The 19051-nt window shown below is 41.6% G+C and overlaps 1 protein-coding gene across 1 annotated transcript in view; it reads left to right on the forward strand.

Annotated features, from left to right (window-relative positions):
* Positions 1 to 5839: 5839 nt before the first annotated feature.
* Positions 5840 to 19051, forward strand: part of RBM20 (RNA binding motif protein 20) — a 95661-nt gene continuing 82449 nt past the window's right edge. Inside the window, exon 1 of the mRNA XM_058029141.1 lies at positions 5840 to 5973. Coding sequence (XP_057885124.1) covers positions 5840 to 5973 — 134 coding nt within the window. The remainder of the gene's footprint in view (positions 5974 to 19051) is intronic.

A 19051-nucleotide genomic window follows, 5' to 3' on the forward strand; every position in this document is an offset into this window, starting at 1 on the left:
AGAAATCACTTGCCTTCATATAAAATATTAAAAGACCCTACTTTGTAATCTAATTTATACTTAGTTTGTCTTTGTGTGTCAGTAGTATTTATCATTATCAAATGATACTCAGCAGTTATACAAAAATCAGCGTTTCACCATGGGTAAAGAAACCATTAAGTTTAGCTCCAGCTATGCATATACCCTTAGAACCTGCATACACATAAAGAAGAGTTAGTATTTAAAGGTTTGGCAAATTAAGCTTTTTAATGTCTGGATATTACTTCTTTTACATATTAAAAATGAAAAATTATTGAAGTAAAATCTGTACTAAATATATTAATGATGGGTATTTTTATTAATAGTGAAAATGTGATAGTTATTACCTAGCACTTTGGCGATGAGAGGAAAAACTCCCCACGTATACATTAGAAAGGAGTGGGGTAAACAAATAAATAAGCTTTTATTCTTAATTCTTTTGTGCTTATGGGGCCATAAAGGATTAGAATCAGAAGTGAGGATGACTGGAAGCAGACCAGTTACACCATGATATGAATGGAAGTTTGTAGTAGTGAAAGCACAGAAAGATAAGTCAGGTTATTAACATGCATATTTCAGTTATCTGAAGAGATGACAGTAACATCAAGGATTGTTTTAAAAGTCCTCTTTTTTCCCTCAGAGTAGTTTAACATTAATTTTTCACTGTTGCCATTATGTTTTCTTTATTTACATTTTGTTGTTCTTTAAGCAGTTGGCTAAAATAGTTAAAATGGTAAACATTTGCATTTCTGCAGCTAGAAAAGAGCATGATACAAGCCATTAATGTCATAAGCCAGTATTCTGGGATCAGAGTGTGTGTATATCTCCCAGGTATGATCAGTTGCACATTCCAATGTTTTCTAAATTTATAATATGTGAATTGAGGATTATATTGTCACTGGCTGAAGGTGCTGAGGAATACACAGCTTCTCACAGTACCTGCAAAAGACATCATTAGTTTATTCCACAGTGTTCTGCATCAGGCTTAAAAATCTGCAATGTTTGCCTTTTATTAGCTGGCTGTCCCAGCACATTTGAAAGTCTCAGCTATCCATGATTGAGTATCGATAGCTTATCTCCAAAGGTTATCCTTTAGCATCTTGATCTGCTTGACTCTTGAAAGCACCTGATCTGTACACTGCAGCAGTCAGTCCAGCCCCTGAGTTTTGTTTTTCACCTTTCAGAAGTCTGGGACCAGGCTGTATCTGTCATTCGTAAGCTTCATTTTCTGGTTATACATGGGTTGATTATTTTGCTCCTAACCTAATGTGTTTAATCAAATTCTTCAGGTGATTCTGTTCTCCCACAAAAACACCTGCTCTGTAACAACCTAATTCTAAAGGACTAGATCTCCCTGTATTTTCCTTTCAAACTATTAGGAAACTTTCTGCTTTCAAAAATGTTGAAAGAAATTTTGTTTGTTTGCTTATAAAGCAACTAGCAGGCTTGAGCTAAATTTTACCTGATCCTTTATAAACATAGCCTGGTTTCTGAATAGCACCATTTCAATGACATGCAGTCATGAGCAGCAGAGCCCACACAGGTGCAGGAAAATGCAAAGCCAGAGTAACTGCAAAAGAACCTACCAGTTGTGGCCACCTGTTGCCATTCACATCCAGTGAAAAGAAAATCACTGAAAAGAAAAAAATCAAAAGTGGTGCTGATTGTAATATTTTTCAGGAGAAGCTGATAGAAGTAAATAGAGACTTACCCAGAAGGCGAATTTCACATACCCAGGCACTGGAAATTTCTGCTTCAGTCTTCAGCTTCTCTATCCAAACAATGATCGGAGAGAACAAGAAAACACGTACAGCAAGCTCCAGAAACAGGGTTCAGGGTAACCTGGGAAAACCTGATGCATGGATTACCATAAACTGACTGAAGTGTTTTTCATTTTTTTAACCTGAATTTTCCCTCATAAGTTTTGGAAGTTCAGTAAGAGAGTGCTTTTCTACCTCTCTGCACAGTCTGTTAAGGAGTATGATACCATTCTTCCTAGATGAAGTCTTTTATTCCTGCAACTGGATACTTATGTTACTTCAGTCCTATTTCAGAGATGACATCTCATTCCACATGAAATCATGTTTGTATTTTAATGACTATTGCTGCTGCAGAACCGTCACAACACTATCTAGATCACGCTTTATAAATATGAATTGCAGTACTTGTGCACAGTAGTAACAGTAAAAACCAGAGTTTATTCTCCATTGAGTCTGGGTCCCTTACTCACTTTGGGAATAAACCATGTTAGACACACAGTGGTGCCTAAACTGCTGCTGCTCATTGCAGTTTATGTGAGCAGGACATTTACACCATAGCACAACATGTGCAGCTGGGCCAGCCCTGGCCCTGAGGTACTCACGTTATCTATCAGGTTTTCCATCTTTCTTTTTTTTTTCAACTGCTTCTTTTCCCTGATAATAAAGAGTTGATTATATATTAATTTTCAGAAGATTAAAATTAAGGCAAATAATTCTCCAAGGATTAAATTTCAGGTCACAGAATAACAGATTTATGCATGAACCAATGAAAGGCCTTAGTCAGACTAATAGGCAGATTGACATCTTTTATTCTTAGATGTGTTTCCTTGCTACTGTGTAACTCTAGAGTTAAATAAGCTCTTAAAGCAATGAAATCATTGCTGTTTTTGTTGTTTGATGCTGAACTATTTGGGGATGCAGTATCTGTGTGTGCCTGGCTCCATCACTGTCCTACTTTATGATCCCTTTCTTTTTCTCTGAGTTCTGCCTGTGCCTTTCTTGATCTGCTCCTAAAAATGGAATATTCTGGGTGTGAGTTCATTTACACCAGAGAGCTGCATCTGATTTATCCTCATGCAAGTTAGAACAGCAGTTAGATCAGGATTTCAGTTTTAGCATGCAGACTGCTACAACTGGAAACTCCAAAAAGGCATTGTAAGAGGTGGAGATTGTATAATTGTATTGGGAGATGCAGTAAACATATTAATCTCAGCTGAAATTATTAGCCAGGAGTGTTTTTTGCATGAGGTCTCATTAATACCCTGGCATAGATACTTTAAAAAAATCAGCAGTTTTAATCTAAAATCATAGATATTTAATACATACAAAGTCAGCAACAGGAAAGTCAGTGTTTTGCCAATATTTTTAACAAAATCTCTATTAGCTGACTGTTACACAAACACAGAATGTGTCTCTAGCCAAGTGGAAAAAACCTAGAGTTCTGATTTCTCCATGTGCATAGCTATGTTCCATATTAGGAGAACGGGAACTTGTATAGCTGTTAGCACTTGTTCAGTTCTACTGCCAAACCCAGACCCTAAAAGTGTGGGTTTTGGACCAGCCACTGTTGTTTTGCTCTTATGGCAGTGCACCAGAAATACTGTAAGGTTTTGCCAGAAAACTGCTTATATTGATTTCTTGAATAAGAGAGTCCATGAACATTGGTCAGTCTGTGCCTGCTCACACCCACCCACTTATTTCCCTGTAGGACAACCTCAGTGAGCTTTCTACTGCCTTATGGTAAGGCAGGGAGCAGATGGTGGTGAGGGGTCAGTGCTTTTGTCACACCAGATCATGCCAAGCCAAAACATGGGGATACGACAGAAAAAGAGAAAGAAAACAAACAAAAAAACCAAACCCACAAACAAACAAAAACAAACACGAAAAAACAAAAACAAAACCAAAAAACCTCGACAAGAAGCAAACATAGGGATGAGAACTGTTAAAATAAATGGAGAAAATCTTTGCAGAGTTTTAGGACCCCGTGCTGAGGCTGATTGCTGAGTTGTACTGTGGATGTATTAAGTGCAGAAATAGTAGTGCCTAGTAAAACACACTTGATCCATTATTACAAGTGATGTAATATGTCTGTGCGAAGTAACACGTTCTTGTGACTATCCACCTTCTAATCCAGGGCCGTGCATTAGTGTCATAGCTGTGCTCCTGTTGCCCTCTGAGCCATGAGTCACCATCTTTCACTTCCTCAAATAATTACAGGCAGCAGTTGGCTGTTGCTTGGTCTCAAGGGCTTTCACTGCTGCTCAGGAAATTCACACAAAGCCACTTTTCTGTGGATGATCAGTGGACACCTTGATTTGCTTTAAGCCTTGGGCAGAGATGGTCCTACGTGTTAAACATTTTTTTCCCGTGAGTTGCCTCATCTGTCTGTTAGACCTTACCTTTCCTTTGTTGGAAGATCAGGCATCTTGTAGCTGCACTGTGCTGACCACCCCTTGGCCCTCACTGAACCAGAAAACACATAATTTGCAATTTTTTTTCCTTGTGGGAAAGGATGTGAAGCTCCCTTTTTCGTATTTCTTAGAATATAGTGTAAGTCAATGTGTCTAAACAAGTACTGATGGCTATTCATTTTTAGAAGGTGCATTTGGTGTTACATTACCATTAAGTAACTGTGCAACTGCAATCTGGCCCAATTCTCCACTGCCCTGCACCTGGTTGGTGCTCTCCATCTGCAAAGTGTAAAGTACGTGATTAATGCAACTAACTTAAAATTTTCCAGTCACTGGAGGTGGCATTTTGTTCCCATTTAGAAGGCTACATAGTTGTAAATGACTGTGCCAGGTGCAGGGGAGGAGAACCTGACCCCTTCAAAATTTGTCTTCCTGAATTAGGATTAATTTTTCAAAGAAGCCAGGATGTTTCTGCTTTCCTTGGGGTATGTGTGTGTGTGTGTGTGTGTGTGTGTGTGTGCTGGGGGGAGGGTGCGTGGCAAGCAGAGGTAGTGCAGGAGCAAGTACTGAAATGGTCTTTGACTTGTCCCTCTCTAATACGCAGGACCTTACAAAGGGAGCAAGAGCTGGAACAAACATTCTCAGTGTTACTTGTTTAATGCAAGAGTGCAATTTCTGCTCCATCAGTCGCCTGAAATTTCCTCCCAAAACGCGTGCAGGTAAAACTTTTTTTGTCACATTGTATCATCACGCAGCAATTCCACTCCTTAGTCCTGTGCTATTACAGTAGCAGGTAATGCCTTCCTGAGTAGGTCCTGATGGCGCTAAGGTATGTGTTTGGAAGCAGAGAGCCCAGGATCGACATCCTTTATTAAAAGCCCATCATGGCTGGGCCTAGACAGGGAGAAGGGTCTACTGTAGCGATTACTTGCTGCTTTAGAAGGTTTATTAATTGATTCTCCTCTCCCGTTTTATATCAGCCGACAGAGCCTGTATCTGATAAATGACTGATTACATTTCTTCAAAGGTGCTACCAGCGAGAAATTAGAACAGTACACACGCTTTTCCCCATGCCCTTGGCATTTAATGATCGTTAATTATTGCCGGAGGGTGAAGGGGATGGTTTGCTCTCACTCTTTGCTGTACAGCCCGTCCTTTGCCAAGCGCGGCCCCCGGGACCATCCCGGGCAGGGCCAGGTGCGCCCGAGCCAGCCTGCCCCGAACAGGTGCGCCCGATCCACCCTGTCCCGGCTGGGACACAGGGCAGAGCCGCAGGGCCGCCGCGGGGCGTGGGTCCCTCCCGTCGGGCAGGTGCGGGCGGAGGAGGGAGGGAATGGGCCCGGCGCCCAGGTGGGGCCGGGCCGGGGGCTCCGCCCGCCCCTCCCTCCGGCCCCGCCAGCGCCTCTGGGGCTCCGCGCAGCACCGGCCGCCCCCGCCGGTGGCCGCAGCCCTCCGGCAGGGCGGGCTCAGTCGCAGGGGGTTGCCTGTCCCGCCGTCGCCAGCCCGGCGGGGGGGCGCGGGGGGGAGCGCGGTTGTCTCCAGGGCCGGTCCTCTGCCCCCTCCCTCCCTTCTCTCTGCCACCCTCCCTCCCGCCGCCGCGGCCGAGGGCTGCCCGGCCACCCGCGCCTCCCGCCGCAGGGGCCGCCCCGTATGGTCCCCGCCGCTGCCATGAGCCAGGCCCCGGCTCCCCGCGGCGCTGACCCGCCGGAGAGCGATGCCCGCAGCGGGGCCCCCAGCCGAGGGATGCCGCCGCCGCCGCCCAGCCTGCCCCAGCTCCTCCACAAGTAAGAGCCGCCCCGCGTTCCGCCGCGCCGGGAGGGCGGGCGGGCAGGCGCGGGTCGTTCTCCCTCCCCGGTGGCGGTGCCCCCCTTCCCTCCCCCCGCGGCCAGACTGACAGCCGGGCGGGCGGAGGGTCGGCCCGGCACCGGCCCTGGCCCTGGCCCTGGCCGAGCGGTGCCCCGCGGGGCTGAGCCTCGCTTCGCCGTGCGTGTGGCGGCGGGCCCGTCCCCGCTGTTAGGGGCACGGACTCCCCTAAAGACCGGCAGTGGCCTCGCTGCCCTCAGAAGTTTTCTGCCCGAAAAGCCGCTCGTGTCGGTTTGCCGAGGGTTCGCCCCGGCACCGCGTCTTCCGTGCCCGGGAGCTGGGCCGGGGAAGTTTCCGTCGCTTGCCCCGCGGCGGTGTGTGCCGCCTGCCCGGCCGCCGTTCCGCTGCTGCCGTCCCCCCGGCAGGCCTGGAGCGAGGGGCTCCTGGGGTGCCAGAAGCGATCGCATCTCTGCGAAAGTGTCCCGGGGAAAGTAACCTGTGCGGGTTTGGAAGTCTCATTAATGAGCGCAGTGATGCGAGTGGTATTTTGCTGTTTTGTTTTCCATCCAGAAATAGGGGAGAAAGCACTTCTGCTACACAGATGCAGTGGTGCCAGTGATACTTATCTGGCTAAATGAGAAACTTGAGGACGAACCGAATGCATTGTAGCTAATAGGTGAAGCATGAGTAAGGCCTAAGCTGATGATCTGTGCTGATTCAAGGTGGTTAGGTGCACTGTATCTGATTTTTCCCCAAGTCGTAACGTATTAGAAGAGGTAAGGGCTTTTAATCTGCTAACAAATACCCGGCTATGGAGCTGTTAGAATTGCCTTCTATTACTTTAAGATTTGAGCTGACGAGCCGGACACTGGGTGCTGCGCAGTGGTGAAGGTTGAGAACCGCTTTCGATATCAAGTCCCAGACCGCCAAGTGGACTGAGCCCGTGTGCGGCCCTCAAGCAAAGCGCGAGTATGACAAAGCACTGAGGAGCTGCCACGGCCTTGACCCTGGGCTTGAGCCGCTTTCCTGCAACAACTCCTTCAGCAAAGGCGCTGGCTTAGGCATCTCCGTTATCACCTTCTTAACAAAACCCAACAATGTAATTAACGGAGGAAATGCTTTCAATTCTCTCACATTTGCAAAATACACACACGTACAGATAGACAGAAGTGCAATGTGTTGATGTTACCGCAAATTTAACGTATGAACGTTATTTTCAGTTGGGAAGCACATCAGCTTTTATAAATATGTAAATAACTGGACTTTCAAACATTCTGCAGAATGTGGTCCATAAATTTGATGCTTTATTTTCTTTTAGTCTGTTTGTTTTTAAATCATGGTTTGTAGCTTAATCGTGAAAACATTCAAGGTTCTTGTTACCTACATTTTTATTTCTGATTGGAAATACAGATTTGGAGATTTGCACTGAAATTGAAATACTAATTGTGTCTTCCTAAGTCCACTGGGCTGTTGCTGTGGTACAAGAGATTTATTGTGCACCCACAGAGTAATTTACACTTACTCAAAATCAGTCTTAAATCTTAAACTACAGTCTCTAAAGCTGACCTTCATTTTCTCACAATTACCAAGACTATGTTGCTGCATATTGCAAGTCAGATAGGTAGATCTGTTGAGAATACTTCACAATTTAATTTCTCGTGTGGTGTGTGTTACGTATACGGGCATCACATTCTTGCTAGTTATGCTTCCTAGCGGATTATAAGCGGGAAAACTTGAAATGCTTTCTTTTTGACCCTACCTTTAATGGAAAGATTTGAGAGAGATGCAGTCTTCTGAGTGTTCTTTGTCATGTTAATATGACGTAGGGTGGCAAAGACCGAACACCTCCATCTAAGGTCCTGCAACTCGATCTTAGAGTTTTGTAACCGTTGTGGCGTAATTTGGTGTGTGCCTGTTTACCTGATTAATAAATGCACTGAATTGGAAATGCAGGCAAATTGTACTTTGTTTTTATGGTAATAACTTGGTATTTTATAATCTAAACTGAATGTACAGTTCAATTGAAAGGGAGATGTTAGAGAATGTCCAGAATTGCTCTTCCAAGTTTATTTCCGATACGCTAGTACAGGTATTATGTCTGGTAAAATACAATGGAATGAAAGTGGTGATTCTTCTACAAAATGAAGTAATGGTTTCATTACAGGAAAGAAAACAATGATCTTGTTTTCTGAGCATTTTGTTTTTCTTGACTTTTTTCAACAATTGCTATCTTTTTGCTTTCCAAGATGCAGTAAACAAATGTGCAGTTGCAGAATGCTAATTCAGAGCCAAATAGATCAGAATATTCTGTGGTGTTTAACAAAACACCTCCCTGTTTGAAATCTTTCCTTATAATACCATATAAAATATGCATTTTTCATTATCCCATTTAAACTTTAAAAACTCTCTGGATTCCTTCTTTCTTCCCCTTTAGTAGTTTTGTTACAAAGGTTTACAGTTAGGTGAAGAGCAACGTAACTTTAAAAAATGGCTTCCTACATGGGCAGCTGATGAAGATTCATTGTGAGTGCTGAGCTTTGAACAAGGATTAAAATTTAGTGAAACCGGACATCTGAAATGTCTTAGCAGCTACATTGGCTGAACTCATGCAACACAGGTAGCATGCACTGTATTCTTTAAATGCTCCTCTGCTTTAAAATTTATAATGTAATTTTACTATAAAAGTACTACTGAACCTCTAGTTTGAAATTCTCTGCTGGTAGTATCCAACTACAATAAAATACAAATTGAAATATGTTCTCTACATGTTGTACTTTTTCCCCGAGTGACTACGTCAGTTGCGTTGATAGTAAAGGTCCAATGATAAGATTTACAGAGTTAAAGCATTCTATCTATGCAGGTTGTTGTGATGTTTGATGGGTAAATACTTCTTATTTTCCAAAACTAAAATCCTTATTGCAGTCAAAGCCCTCAAGCTGTAGAGCTGAGAATGAGAAATTGCTGGGAAAAGGAAACTTGAATTTACATGCTTCAGAGGATGATTTATAAAAACATACCCTTCTGTATGAGATAAAGAAGACTGAGAAGAACAACATTGTAATGGTGTTGGCCAGTGTTCATAACTGGTTTCTGCTGCTGCTGTGTGGAAGGAGTGGAAATGCAGGGTAGGGTCTATAGTGCCAGCAAGTGAAACACGTATTGGATATCTCTGCAAAGACCAATGTGTGTTTGGAACTGTTTGTTGTCTTGGGGCTTTTCCCCCCTCTCTTGGTAAGTCTGCTCTTACGAGAAAATTGATATGGTTTGGAAGTTTCGTTTATAATGTGCAGTTGCACTGCAAAATGTTAGTTTTAGATGACAGGTCAGTGTGTGACAAATTTTAGTACCTGCTGTTAGATTGGCTGGAGTGACTAAGCAGCATGAGAGAGTGGAGACTCCTATTAATAATTCCAGGTGTGTGATTTATTGCAGTTTGACAGAGCAACTAGCTGGAAACAACTGAGAGAGAGGACTGAGTGGTGACTGTGGGTTAACTACAGAGATATTGCATGAAGAGTGCTTTCTATGAGAGTTCTTGCTGAAAACATTTGTCACGAGTAAACTCTGTAATTACAGGAGACCTCATTGTATTGAAATCCAACTCTTTGTATGCTTTTGGTTCTAATGATTTGTCATGGGTCATATCTGTCCAGTGGAAATAGAGCAGTTTTTAACTCCCTGTGTTGATGTAGGAATATATGTTTGGTTTACGAATTGAATAAAAGGCACCTTAAAACAATGGGGGGAAAGGCAAAATTAATATTTTATTCCTGAGGGGTTGTGCCCTGGAGATTTTGAGCTCCTCTGGAAGGAAGATGGAATTTCCAACATCTGCGCCCAAGTTGTCATCAGTTTGTGCCAGTTCTGGGGGCAGAGAGGAGGCAGCAGGCTGGTGCTGAGTGCTTTGAGTCCTTTATTTCTCTACAGCAGCAAGGAGAAAACTTGTTGAGAAAAATTATCTCCAAAAATTTATCCTTTTTTAACTCTAGCCCACTCTGTTAGACATGTGGGGTTTTTATCATTGTCATCATTGTCTGTTTGTTTTGTGTAGTGTGGGATTTTCTTTTTCCTTTTCCTTTCTTTTTTTTTTCCCTCCCTGACTCAAAGTCTCTCAGGAGAGATAAAATATGAAATGTACTCCCATTATATACATTAGTCATGGCAAATAGTTTGGCATATATGGCAAAGGCTAAGCTGATACTTAACAAGGAGAAACACTGGTTTTACTGTTTCTCTTCTTACTGTTACTGATACAGGCTTTCCATATTTATTTGCCTTTTAAAGTACATCTCCAAAATCTCAGTTTCTCCTCTACCTGATAGGGCTCTGAAAACTCAGAGTTTGTGTTGAGACAAATCTTACAGCCCTGACTGGAGATGAAAACAAAACAGAGAGGGCTGTAGTTGTCTTAGCTGAGCAGCTTTACCAAAACAAGGGACAGGAGCTGTAAAAGCAGCATGGTGTGGGACTGGCCAGGGAATGTGGGAAGCAAACCCACATTGTTAAGCTCCTCCTTGTGTTTGCCATTTATTGTCTCTGTATATTATGAAACAGGCAGTGGGGGAAATGCAGTTTTTCTGGAATTGTCTGGCTTCTTGCTGTGTAATTACTGAGACTCTTCTTGCACCTCACCTGAGATAAGAATCAGAACTTCAATGCTGAATGTGTGTAACAAATGTGTGTGTGTGAATGGAGGGGACAGGGTCAAACGGAGGGTGCTTCACTTTTAAGTTTAGTTGTTTTCCAAAATCAGCATCAGTGATTATAATTATCTTCAAGTCATGCAATTAAGATTTCTTTTTTATTTATTTCTTTTAAAATTTATGTTCTTTTTTTGATGGAAAACAATGACCCCTTCTTTATATCAACTGTGACACAAAGGTTTAAGATTACTTAATCTTAATCATGGAGGTTCTTTCTTTTAAACAAAAATGATTGAAAGTGTGGAGTTTGGGACTTGGGTTTGTTCTGTTTGGTTGATTTTTTTTCTTTAATCTCTGATTTAGAACCCAACAGCTTACTGGCAGAAAGGCAAAATAAAAAGACTGAAGAGAGAGCACAGAGGTACTAAAGCAGAAAGGAGTCAGAACAAAAGAATTTAGAAGGAATGTGTTGCATGCAAACATTTCCAAGTAATCTTACTTTTATTATCAGTTATCAAGCAATTCTTATTTGCTCAAAAGTGTCAAATTTTAGTGGAGAGAGACATAACAGCAGTGATGCCACCTTTAGTGAAAACTTCAATAATGCACAATTTTTAAGAAGAAATATACTAAGTGACTATTGGAATACAACACATGACAATGGAGTCCTCTTTAGTAAAACTCAGTTGCCTGGACGTTGCTTTTAACTGGAAATTTAATATACTGTTCCCATCAGTGGGAAGGTTGGAAAATATGTTCCTTTAGTTTTCCTCTTAATTCACCACTTGTCCTTTCAGAGCTGTGTGCACCTAACAGTAAGAGCTGTGTGTGACCTGCTGAGCTACTGCTATTGCTGTGGTGCTAAAATCTTCCTGATCTCATTTGGAGGAAAGTAAAATGGAGATGGGAAAAACCTCAGTAAACAGTTCTGATCCTTTCTGCTGGCTATCAAAATGGGAAGAACTAGATCTTCAAAGATACTATTTTACTTCATAGAGATTGTAGAAATTTATTTAGGAAGGAAAAATGGGTTATTTACATGAAATAATAATGTCAAACACTTTAAAATGCTCCTTCAAATAGAATCTGCTTTCTCAGAAGAGTAAGTTGTCTTGCTTTTTCTTTTATTTAGATGAATTAATTTCATATGATTTGCAGCTAGACACTTTATCAAACTGACTTTATTCCTCCCTTTTTTCCTCCTCTTCGTCCTTTGTAACATTTTATAGTTGATTTAAGGATGTAATCGCTCTGTTAGCCTCTGCCCCTCTCTATGTCCAGCTGCTTTCCCTTTGTCACGCTAATGACCCATCACAGCGGAGCTGTCACTTGACACAGAGGGGGAAACCAGCAAACGTCTCCCTTTGGGCTTTAGAAACGTTTAATATCTGTTCTGTTCTGACAGCTCAAGCCTAGCCCGTTTTACAAATGCCTTTTGCCTATTTAGAAGAAATGTGGAATGAAAGCATCGGGTATTCTGTTGCAGGAAGGGGGCACAGGCTTGTTTTCTTAAAGGATCAGTAGGTACGAGTGCACAAGAGTTACTTTGCATCAGGAGAACTGCATTTCTGGGTGTGTGTCTGCAAACTTGTGAAATGTGAGTTTAACTGATTTTGAATATGCAGCTTGTGGTACAATTATCTTGTGCATCTAAGGAACTACAAGGAGGATGCATTTGTTGATAGTTTTCTCCATGTCTGTGTTGGGAGATGAGCTGAACAGGCAACTCCCTGTTCAGTTGCCTGTTGAGGACCAGGGTGGAGTTGCATGAATGATGTTGCATGAATGATGCAGTTCAGATTTGTTCTTTACCATCTCGGTTGTTTAAAGATGTGCAGCTGTCCCACCAGCCTCTGCAGAGTGCTCCAAAGATGCCGTGAGCATTGCTGACTCTGGGGGTGACAGCAATCTGTAGCTATGCTGGTTGTGAGGAGCAGTCTATGTCCTGCATGATTTTAAAGCCTGTGTTATGTGAAATCTTAATGACAATCACTCCTTGGGGAGAGATTCCACTTCTGGATTACTTCTTCTGAAGAAAAGACAGGGACAGGATAAGGAAGTCTTTAACTTGTGTTCCCTTGAGTAATATCTTCTGCTGGCCAGAATGAACAGAGAAAATGTCATTTTGGGCAGCTGATGAGCAAGCTCCCTGACAGCATTCTGATCACCTGGTCCCTTCTCTGACTTACCAGCTTTTGACCTAACAAAAGCATCTGGTGTTATCTAGTCTTAACTTTTCTCAGCTTACCATGAAACTTGTGATTTTCTGTAGATTAGGATGCAGAGTTTTAGAATTTAAGCAATGTCAAATGTCTTGAATTTGGTAGTGTCAAAAGCTACAATTTTATTTGTCATGCCTTTGCTTTTTTCCTGGATGCGCAGACACATGTGAGTTGATGGTGTCTATGAGTTAGGGACACTTGGGAAATGTGCAGGAGTTGCAGTGCATTTTTACTTATATTTTAATATTTGTGTTAGGAAACAGGCTTTAAGTACCTCTTCAACAAGTGGCTTGATGGCTGGCATTGGCTTTACTGAGATAACAAATACTGTCTGTTTCTGCAGGAACAAATCTTGTTTCTGTCTCTGCTGATTAACATGTTTTCCCTCTAAGGGAAGAGGCACCAAGTAGTTTTATTAGGCTGATCACACATGCAGTTTCTTACACTGACCAGCTTTTACTGTTCTATTTTTGGCCTCATTTTTAAGAAAATATTTTAATGTCTTTCTCACCCTTCTTTCTCACAATAGAGTGAGAGCAGATTAACTTCTGGTACAGAGTAGGTTGCTCCAGTCCCTGCAGGGCTGGGCACAGCTATGGGTATTTGCCTGGTTTGCAGTGTGGATGCTGTTCTTGTGATTGTCAGAGGTTTCCTCTGCTCCTCCACATAAAATTCTGTCTGAGATTATGCACAATTCAGTCTAAGGATGACATTTGGAGAAAAGATGACTGATATCTCCTGAAACCATAGAGAGAAATATTAGTGAACTAGGATGAGATTTTTTTTCAGTCCTAGGCTCCTCTTATCTTTCAAAGTCTTCCATTAACACGTCTTAACATTCACACCCTTGCTATCCATGTGCTCTGCACCATCCATTTGTGTTCCTCTCATGGCACATTCTTTTAAGGTCACCTACAATTTTCCACTGTCCTGCCAACTCACAACCAAACACTGGCCTCTTTTCTTTATTTACTGCTTCATTCAAGGTCACTGTTGTGTTGTGTAGCAACACCTTCTCATGGTGCAGACAGGGCTGACCCTTTTGTTGGCATCTTCTGTTGACTCTCAGATGAACCAGGAGGTCTGCCTCAGGTTACTCTGCCATGCATTACACTCAGCAAAATGTCATTGTTGTATCTAGAGGTGGACATGTTTGTGAGAACTACAGAATAGTAACTGATGGTTATATAGGTACCTCTTTGGTTGGCATGGGCAAACAGGTTCATAGGTAACATGTTGTAATAAAATAATCAAAGTTCTGTGGTACTTCAGTTCAAGTCAGCTCACTTTCTGCACTTGTATGTACCTCTTCTTTCCCAGCTTCTGGCAGATAAAAAATTGCTAATTAAATACTCCAGATTTGACAATGAAATTTAAATTAATCCCATGTCATGTATCTTTGTTAGATCAGACTTCTACAAGGCTTGGGATCAATTCTGTTCAACCTAGTAATCTGCATTGCAGATTACTAAAAGATTGAATTCCCTTCAAAAAAAAAGGAGTTAAGTTGAAATTTGGAAGGGCTAGAAGTGACTTTGTGATTTTGTGTAGATGGTTAAAGTATACATGTGCAGAGTAAAGCAACATGTCTTTATATTATAAATATATAACATATATATATTAGTACATACAAAATAGTATAACAATTTATAAATTGCATAAATAATGTTAGGTGGCCAAATGTTTGCTTGTCAGTGGTAAATAGGACTTGAATTCCTCTTTGGATATAGTGTATATGCCATGATCTTCTAAAGCCTTATTCATACACATGAGGATTATTTATGTGTGTAAGGCTTTAAAGGATCAGATCCTATCATCTAAATCTGCAAGGCTTCATGACTCTTTAGTGTTTGTTTCTTGGGGTAATTGCTGACAGAAGAGACCTAATGTAGTAGAAGCCAAAGTAAATATCAGAAAGTTTGAAGCATTAAATCTTCCATTTTTAAAGAGTATGGATCTGTGCAGGGAGGAGTAGGAGTCCATGCTCCTTTGTGGTGCTTAGTAGCATATTAGAAGTCTGACATGTTTTCAAACCAGTACTCTGGGGTGTTGAAGCCTCACCAGCTGCAGGGATTTGCAGAGTTGGAGGTGGAGAGGGGTCTACAAAGAGCCCATCAGCTCCTCTGCACAGAGCTGCCCTTACAGGGGGCCATCACTGCTGTCTTCTCATTTGTGCTGAGCATTTGGGAGAAATAAGGCATGGTCTTATGTCTCTCATCTAAGCTGGCTACTTGCTTTGCTTTCTGTGTAGGTTCTCAGGATTTTTTGTTTGTTATTTTTGCTGCCCTTTTAAAATGGAATAACAGGCAAATAGCAGATACAATTTCAGAGAAGCTTTTATAAATGTTATACCCCCGTCCATATGGCAAGAACGTAAAATACCAGCAAATAATATTATTTTCTGGATCTCTGGCAAAATTTATGGAGGGAATCTGCTCTTAAACTGCAAGACAGCAGTTTGCAGTCTTTTCTGTACAACATACTGTCTCTTACTGTGTATTTTGGCAGCACTTGTAATCTCCTCCTGCTCTGTAAAAATATAAGACCCTTTTATACAAAGATGCAAACATTCAGAAGGGAGCCTCTGCATGCTTGTCTTATTGGTCTGCTTAGTATGATAGATTTTTCTCGTACCCTTCTCTGAAACATTAAAACCTACTGTTTTGCTTTTGACAAACTGTGTTATGTAGAAGTTGGTAGCAGTGTTCAAAGCCAAGGACTTGATTGGCAAGTTTTAGCTGTGAGTAAATTTTCACAGCTGATCCATAAATCCCCAGCAGACCATTAGGAGCTTCAGAGCGGCTCTAACAAACTCCCTTACAATAATTGTAGTTTTAAGTTTGTTATATTTAGTTTTCTCACCTCTTAGCTGGATGCCAGGGGGACCTCACTAGAAGTAAACCAGCTCTGTATTTACTTTTTTTCTCTAAGCTAGCAGTTTGCACAAATAGCACAGTGTGGGAGGAGGGCTTGCTGGTTGGCTCTTGGTGAACAAAACAGAGACTGACCAAGAGTGTTACTTGTGAGAGATGGACCCCAGATCTGGGGTTAGACATTTTAGTAATTCGAGGAGACTTAAATACATAATTTTTAGCCCTCCTCCTGCAGCCCCTGTTCTTAAGAAGCAACAAAACCATCAAGGGAGCAGGAAAAAATGCATCTTCAAGCTTCAACACGACAGAGTTGTATATAACTGTGTGAGACAGAGAGGCAGCTCTTAATTTAAGTTCCCTGAGGTAATTGTACTTATTTATCTGTAGTGAAGCTGGCAGAGTGACCAGCTTTTAGGAGTCAGCACTGCTCTAAGAACAGAACTGCATGGGTGGCAGCGGCGGGGGCAGCAGGCGTTGATGGTGGGAATGTTGCTGGATCACCTGGAAGCCTGGCTTGGAGAACACATCCCCCTCACATGCAGGAAAGCCAGTGCTGTAGGGACTGCATTGCATCTTCAGTAAGTCCTGGAGCATGCTTCTTATATAGTACTGCCTGACAGCCTAATAAAGCCAGAGAGGTTCCTGTCATTCCCTACATTTAGATCCATACTGGGTGGACTCCGAAGCAAACTCAGACTTGAGTGCTTGTTTGAGCAAGCAATGAATATTTTGTATGTTTCCTTCTGAAATCGGAACTGCTTTGCCAAAAATGTACTTGCCCCTTGATGGAGTCTGGTGTATTACCTTGCTGAAGAGGGCTGTGTAGAAGGAAGGTGTGTCTGCATGGTAAACTATTTCAAAGGGTATTTTTCCTTTTTCAGGAGATAGAAAAATAAATTGAATGTTTCTGTCTTCTGCCTCAGAAAACCAACCTCTCATACCTAGAATCCTTGAAGGATTTGTTTATACAGGAGGGTGAAAGCAAAGCATTATCTGAATGATTTAGGAAAGGAAGTAATGAAGAATTGGTCTTTGAATTTTCAGTATTTTTTTTTAATTTAGAGCAAGAAAAGCAGAAATCTCATTTATATTAAAACTCTTTCAGACAAATGCCTTCATGTTACAATTTTAATTTAGGAGGATCAGAAGCTTTGTTGATTAAGGTCTTGTTAGGATAACGATAGAGTAAGTAACTATAAATAGTGATGCAGTGAGTGATGATCTCTTCCTACAAACTTTGTGTTGAACTTAAGCAGGAGAAAGGAAAAATATCAGCCAACAAGTTTCTTGCAAGGGAGCATCTCTAAAATAGAGGGGTCTACAGTAAAACAAAAAGAGTTGGTCATCTCTTCAGTCTTTAGTTTCAAGTGCTTTAACTTCATTTGATGCAAGAAGTCAAGTGGAAGTTGTCATTCCAATGGTGGGGATAGAGTGCTCTTGATGCCTGGGCCTGTTTTGGTATCTGACACTTAAACTAGAAATGCTAGGAGTGATAAGAGTAAATGAGCTCATTTCATGTGTACAAATGAAATTCAGAGCATGCTTCTGCTGGGAGAAAAGACAGTGACCTTCATCTGAACAGCATAATGGAAAAAAATTTTCGGAATTGTATGGGATTTCTAACATAAATTTGGATTGGGTTTGGTGGGATTGTGGGGAAAACCACATTGTGGTAATTAAAAATTCAAAACTCTGTTAAGATTAAAACCAAAAGGTATTGGTTATATGGATGTAAACAAACTACACATCTTCCTAGGCTCAGCTGCCTAAGTGTTGTGCTCTGCTTTATTTCCTCAAGAGCTAAATTGATGGGAAGCAGGTCACTAAAAGGGATGGCATGGTTCTTCTGTGCTTTTGGGGACGCCGTTCATTAAGACAGTGCACTAAAGATCATAATGGCAGGGCATCCTCACCTAGGAAGTGCTGACCAGCAGGTTGTTAATGCAAATTTCAACTGACTTGCATTTCACTTCCCTGGCAAATAGAGTTTGCAAATGCTGGCTCACAGAAGCACCTGGAATGAATCAATGACCAGTCTTAAAGTATGTGAAATTTTACAGGTGGAGCCTCAGATGAATCTGTAAATAAATGCCAAATGTAAGAGGGAGAATCTTTCTGATTGTTGCTCTAAAATACAAGCAAGGGAATGTAACTGTGGAAGAGGATGGGAGACTTAGGAGGCTTGTTTTCACTGCAGGATTAACTCAGACTCCCGCCTAGGTTTTAAGCATTGTCATCTATCAAGAAAATTATTCTTAGGTAAAAATGTGCTTTTGTGACACTTGAGGATTTGGGGGAGGATCTGACCTTCACTTGCATAGCTGACACTTTGGAAAGAGTATGCCAGAAAAATAATCTACAAGCTGATTAATCTTCATTTCCACCATTCCCTGAAGGACAGAAAAGTTGTTAATGTGATGCTATTGACCAAGAAAAATTTCAGTTCTGCCCTGCTGTCAAAATTTGCCAGCTTGAAACAGTGTTGGATGGCCAGGGATCCCTCAAAATGGGGAACTTTTGCTTGAATTAGGTTAATCAGAGAAGTGTAAGCAAGGTGAAATGTATGAGGTATGAGGGAGCCATACCCAGAGCAGATTCTTCCTTTATGTCGGAAAAGTCTGTGTACTTCTCCCAGCTTCTTTGGGAGAGCCTAGGCATAATGCCAACATTAAGTCAAACAACATTTCTTGCCTCCTGCACCCACCCACCTTTCTGGTTGGTGTTGACATTTTTTTCCCAGCTCTTAATTAAAATGAGAATGAAGTTAAGGTGCAAACTCAAATAATTTGGTTTTCACTCCTCATGATAGAAAATTACAGCTTTAGTAATTGCAGTGGGTGACTAATGGGAAAACAAAGTGTCTACTCCTGCATGGATGTTATTTACCTGTGAAGCGGCCAGAGCAGTAGGGAGGTTCTCTAATCTCTGTGTTTGTCTTTGAAAGTGAAGTGATTTGAAGAAGCAAACCAGAACTTTTTCCTGGTTGAAAGGGTGCCTAGGCTTATGTACAGCCACAACAGGATATTAATAGAACATACTGCATTTCCTTCACATAAAAATACGAAGGGCACTTTGCTGAGAAAAAATCCTGCTGTCCCTTTCTGTCTTTGGGACCAGCTCATCACCCAGCTAAAATTAAAACATGAAGTCAGGCAGTTCTTGCTCTCTATTTTTAAACTGCTTCAGCATATGAATGTGAGTGTGAAATCTTTCTTTAGGCCTCTCTTAACTTAATTACCTACTTATTCAAAATATTCTCTTCTCAAATTGCTGAGCTATAATTATATTAATATTTTCTGTAGACACACTTTTGCTACTTGA

The sequence above is a fragment of the Melospiza georgiana genome, chromosome 8 (assembly GCF_028018845.1).
Source record: "Melospiza georgiana isolate bMelGeo1 chromosome 8, bMelGeo1.pri, whole genome shotgun sequence".
In the NCBI taxonomy this organism is placed as follows: domain Eukaryota; kingdom Metazoa; phylum Chordata; class Aves; order Passeriformes; family Passerellidae; genus Melospiza; species Melospiza georgiana.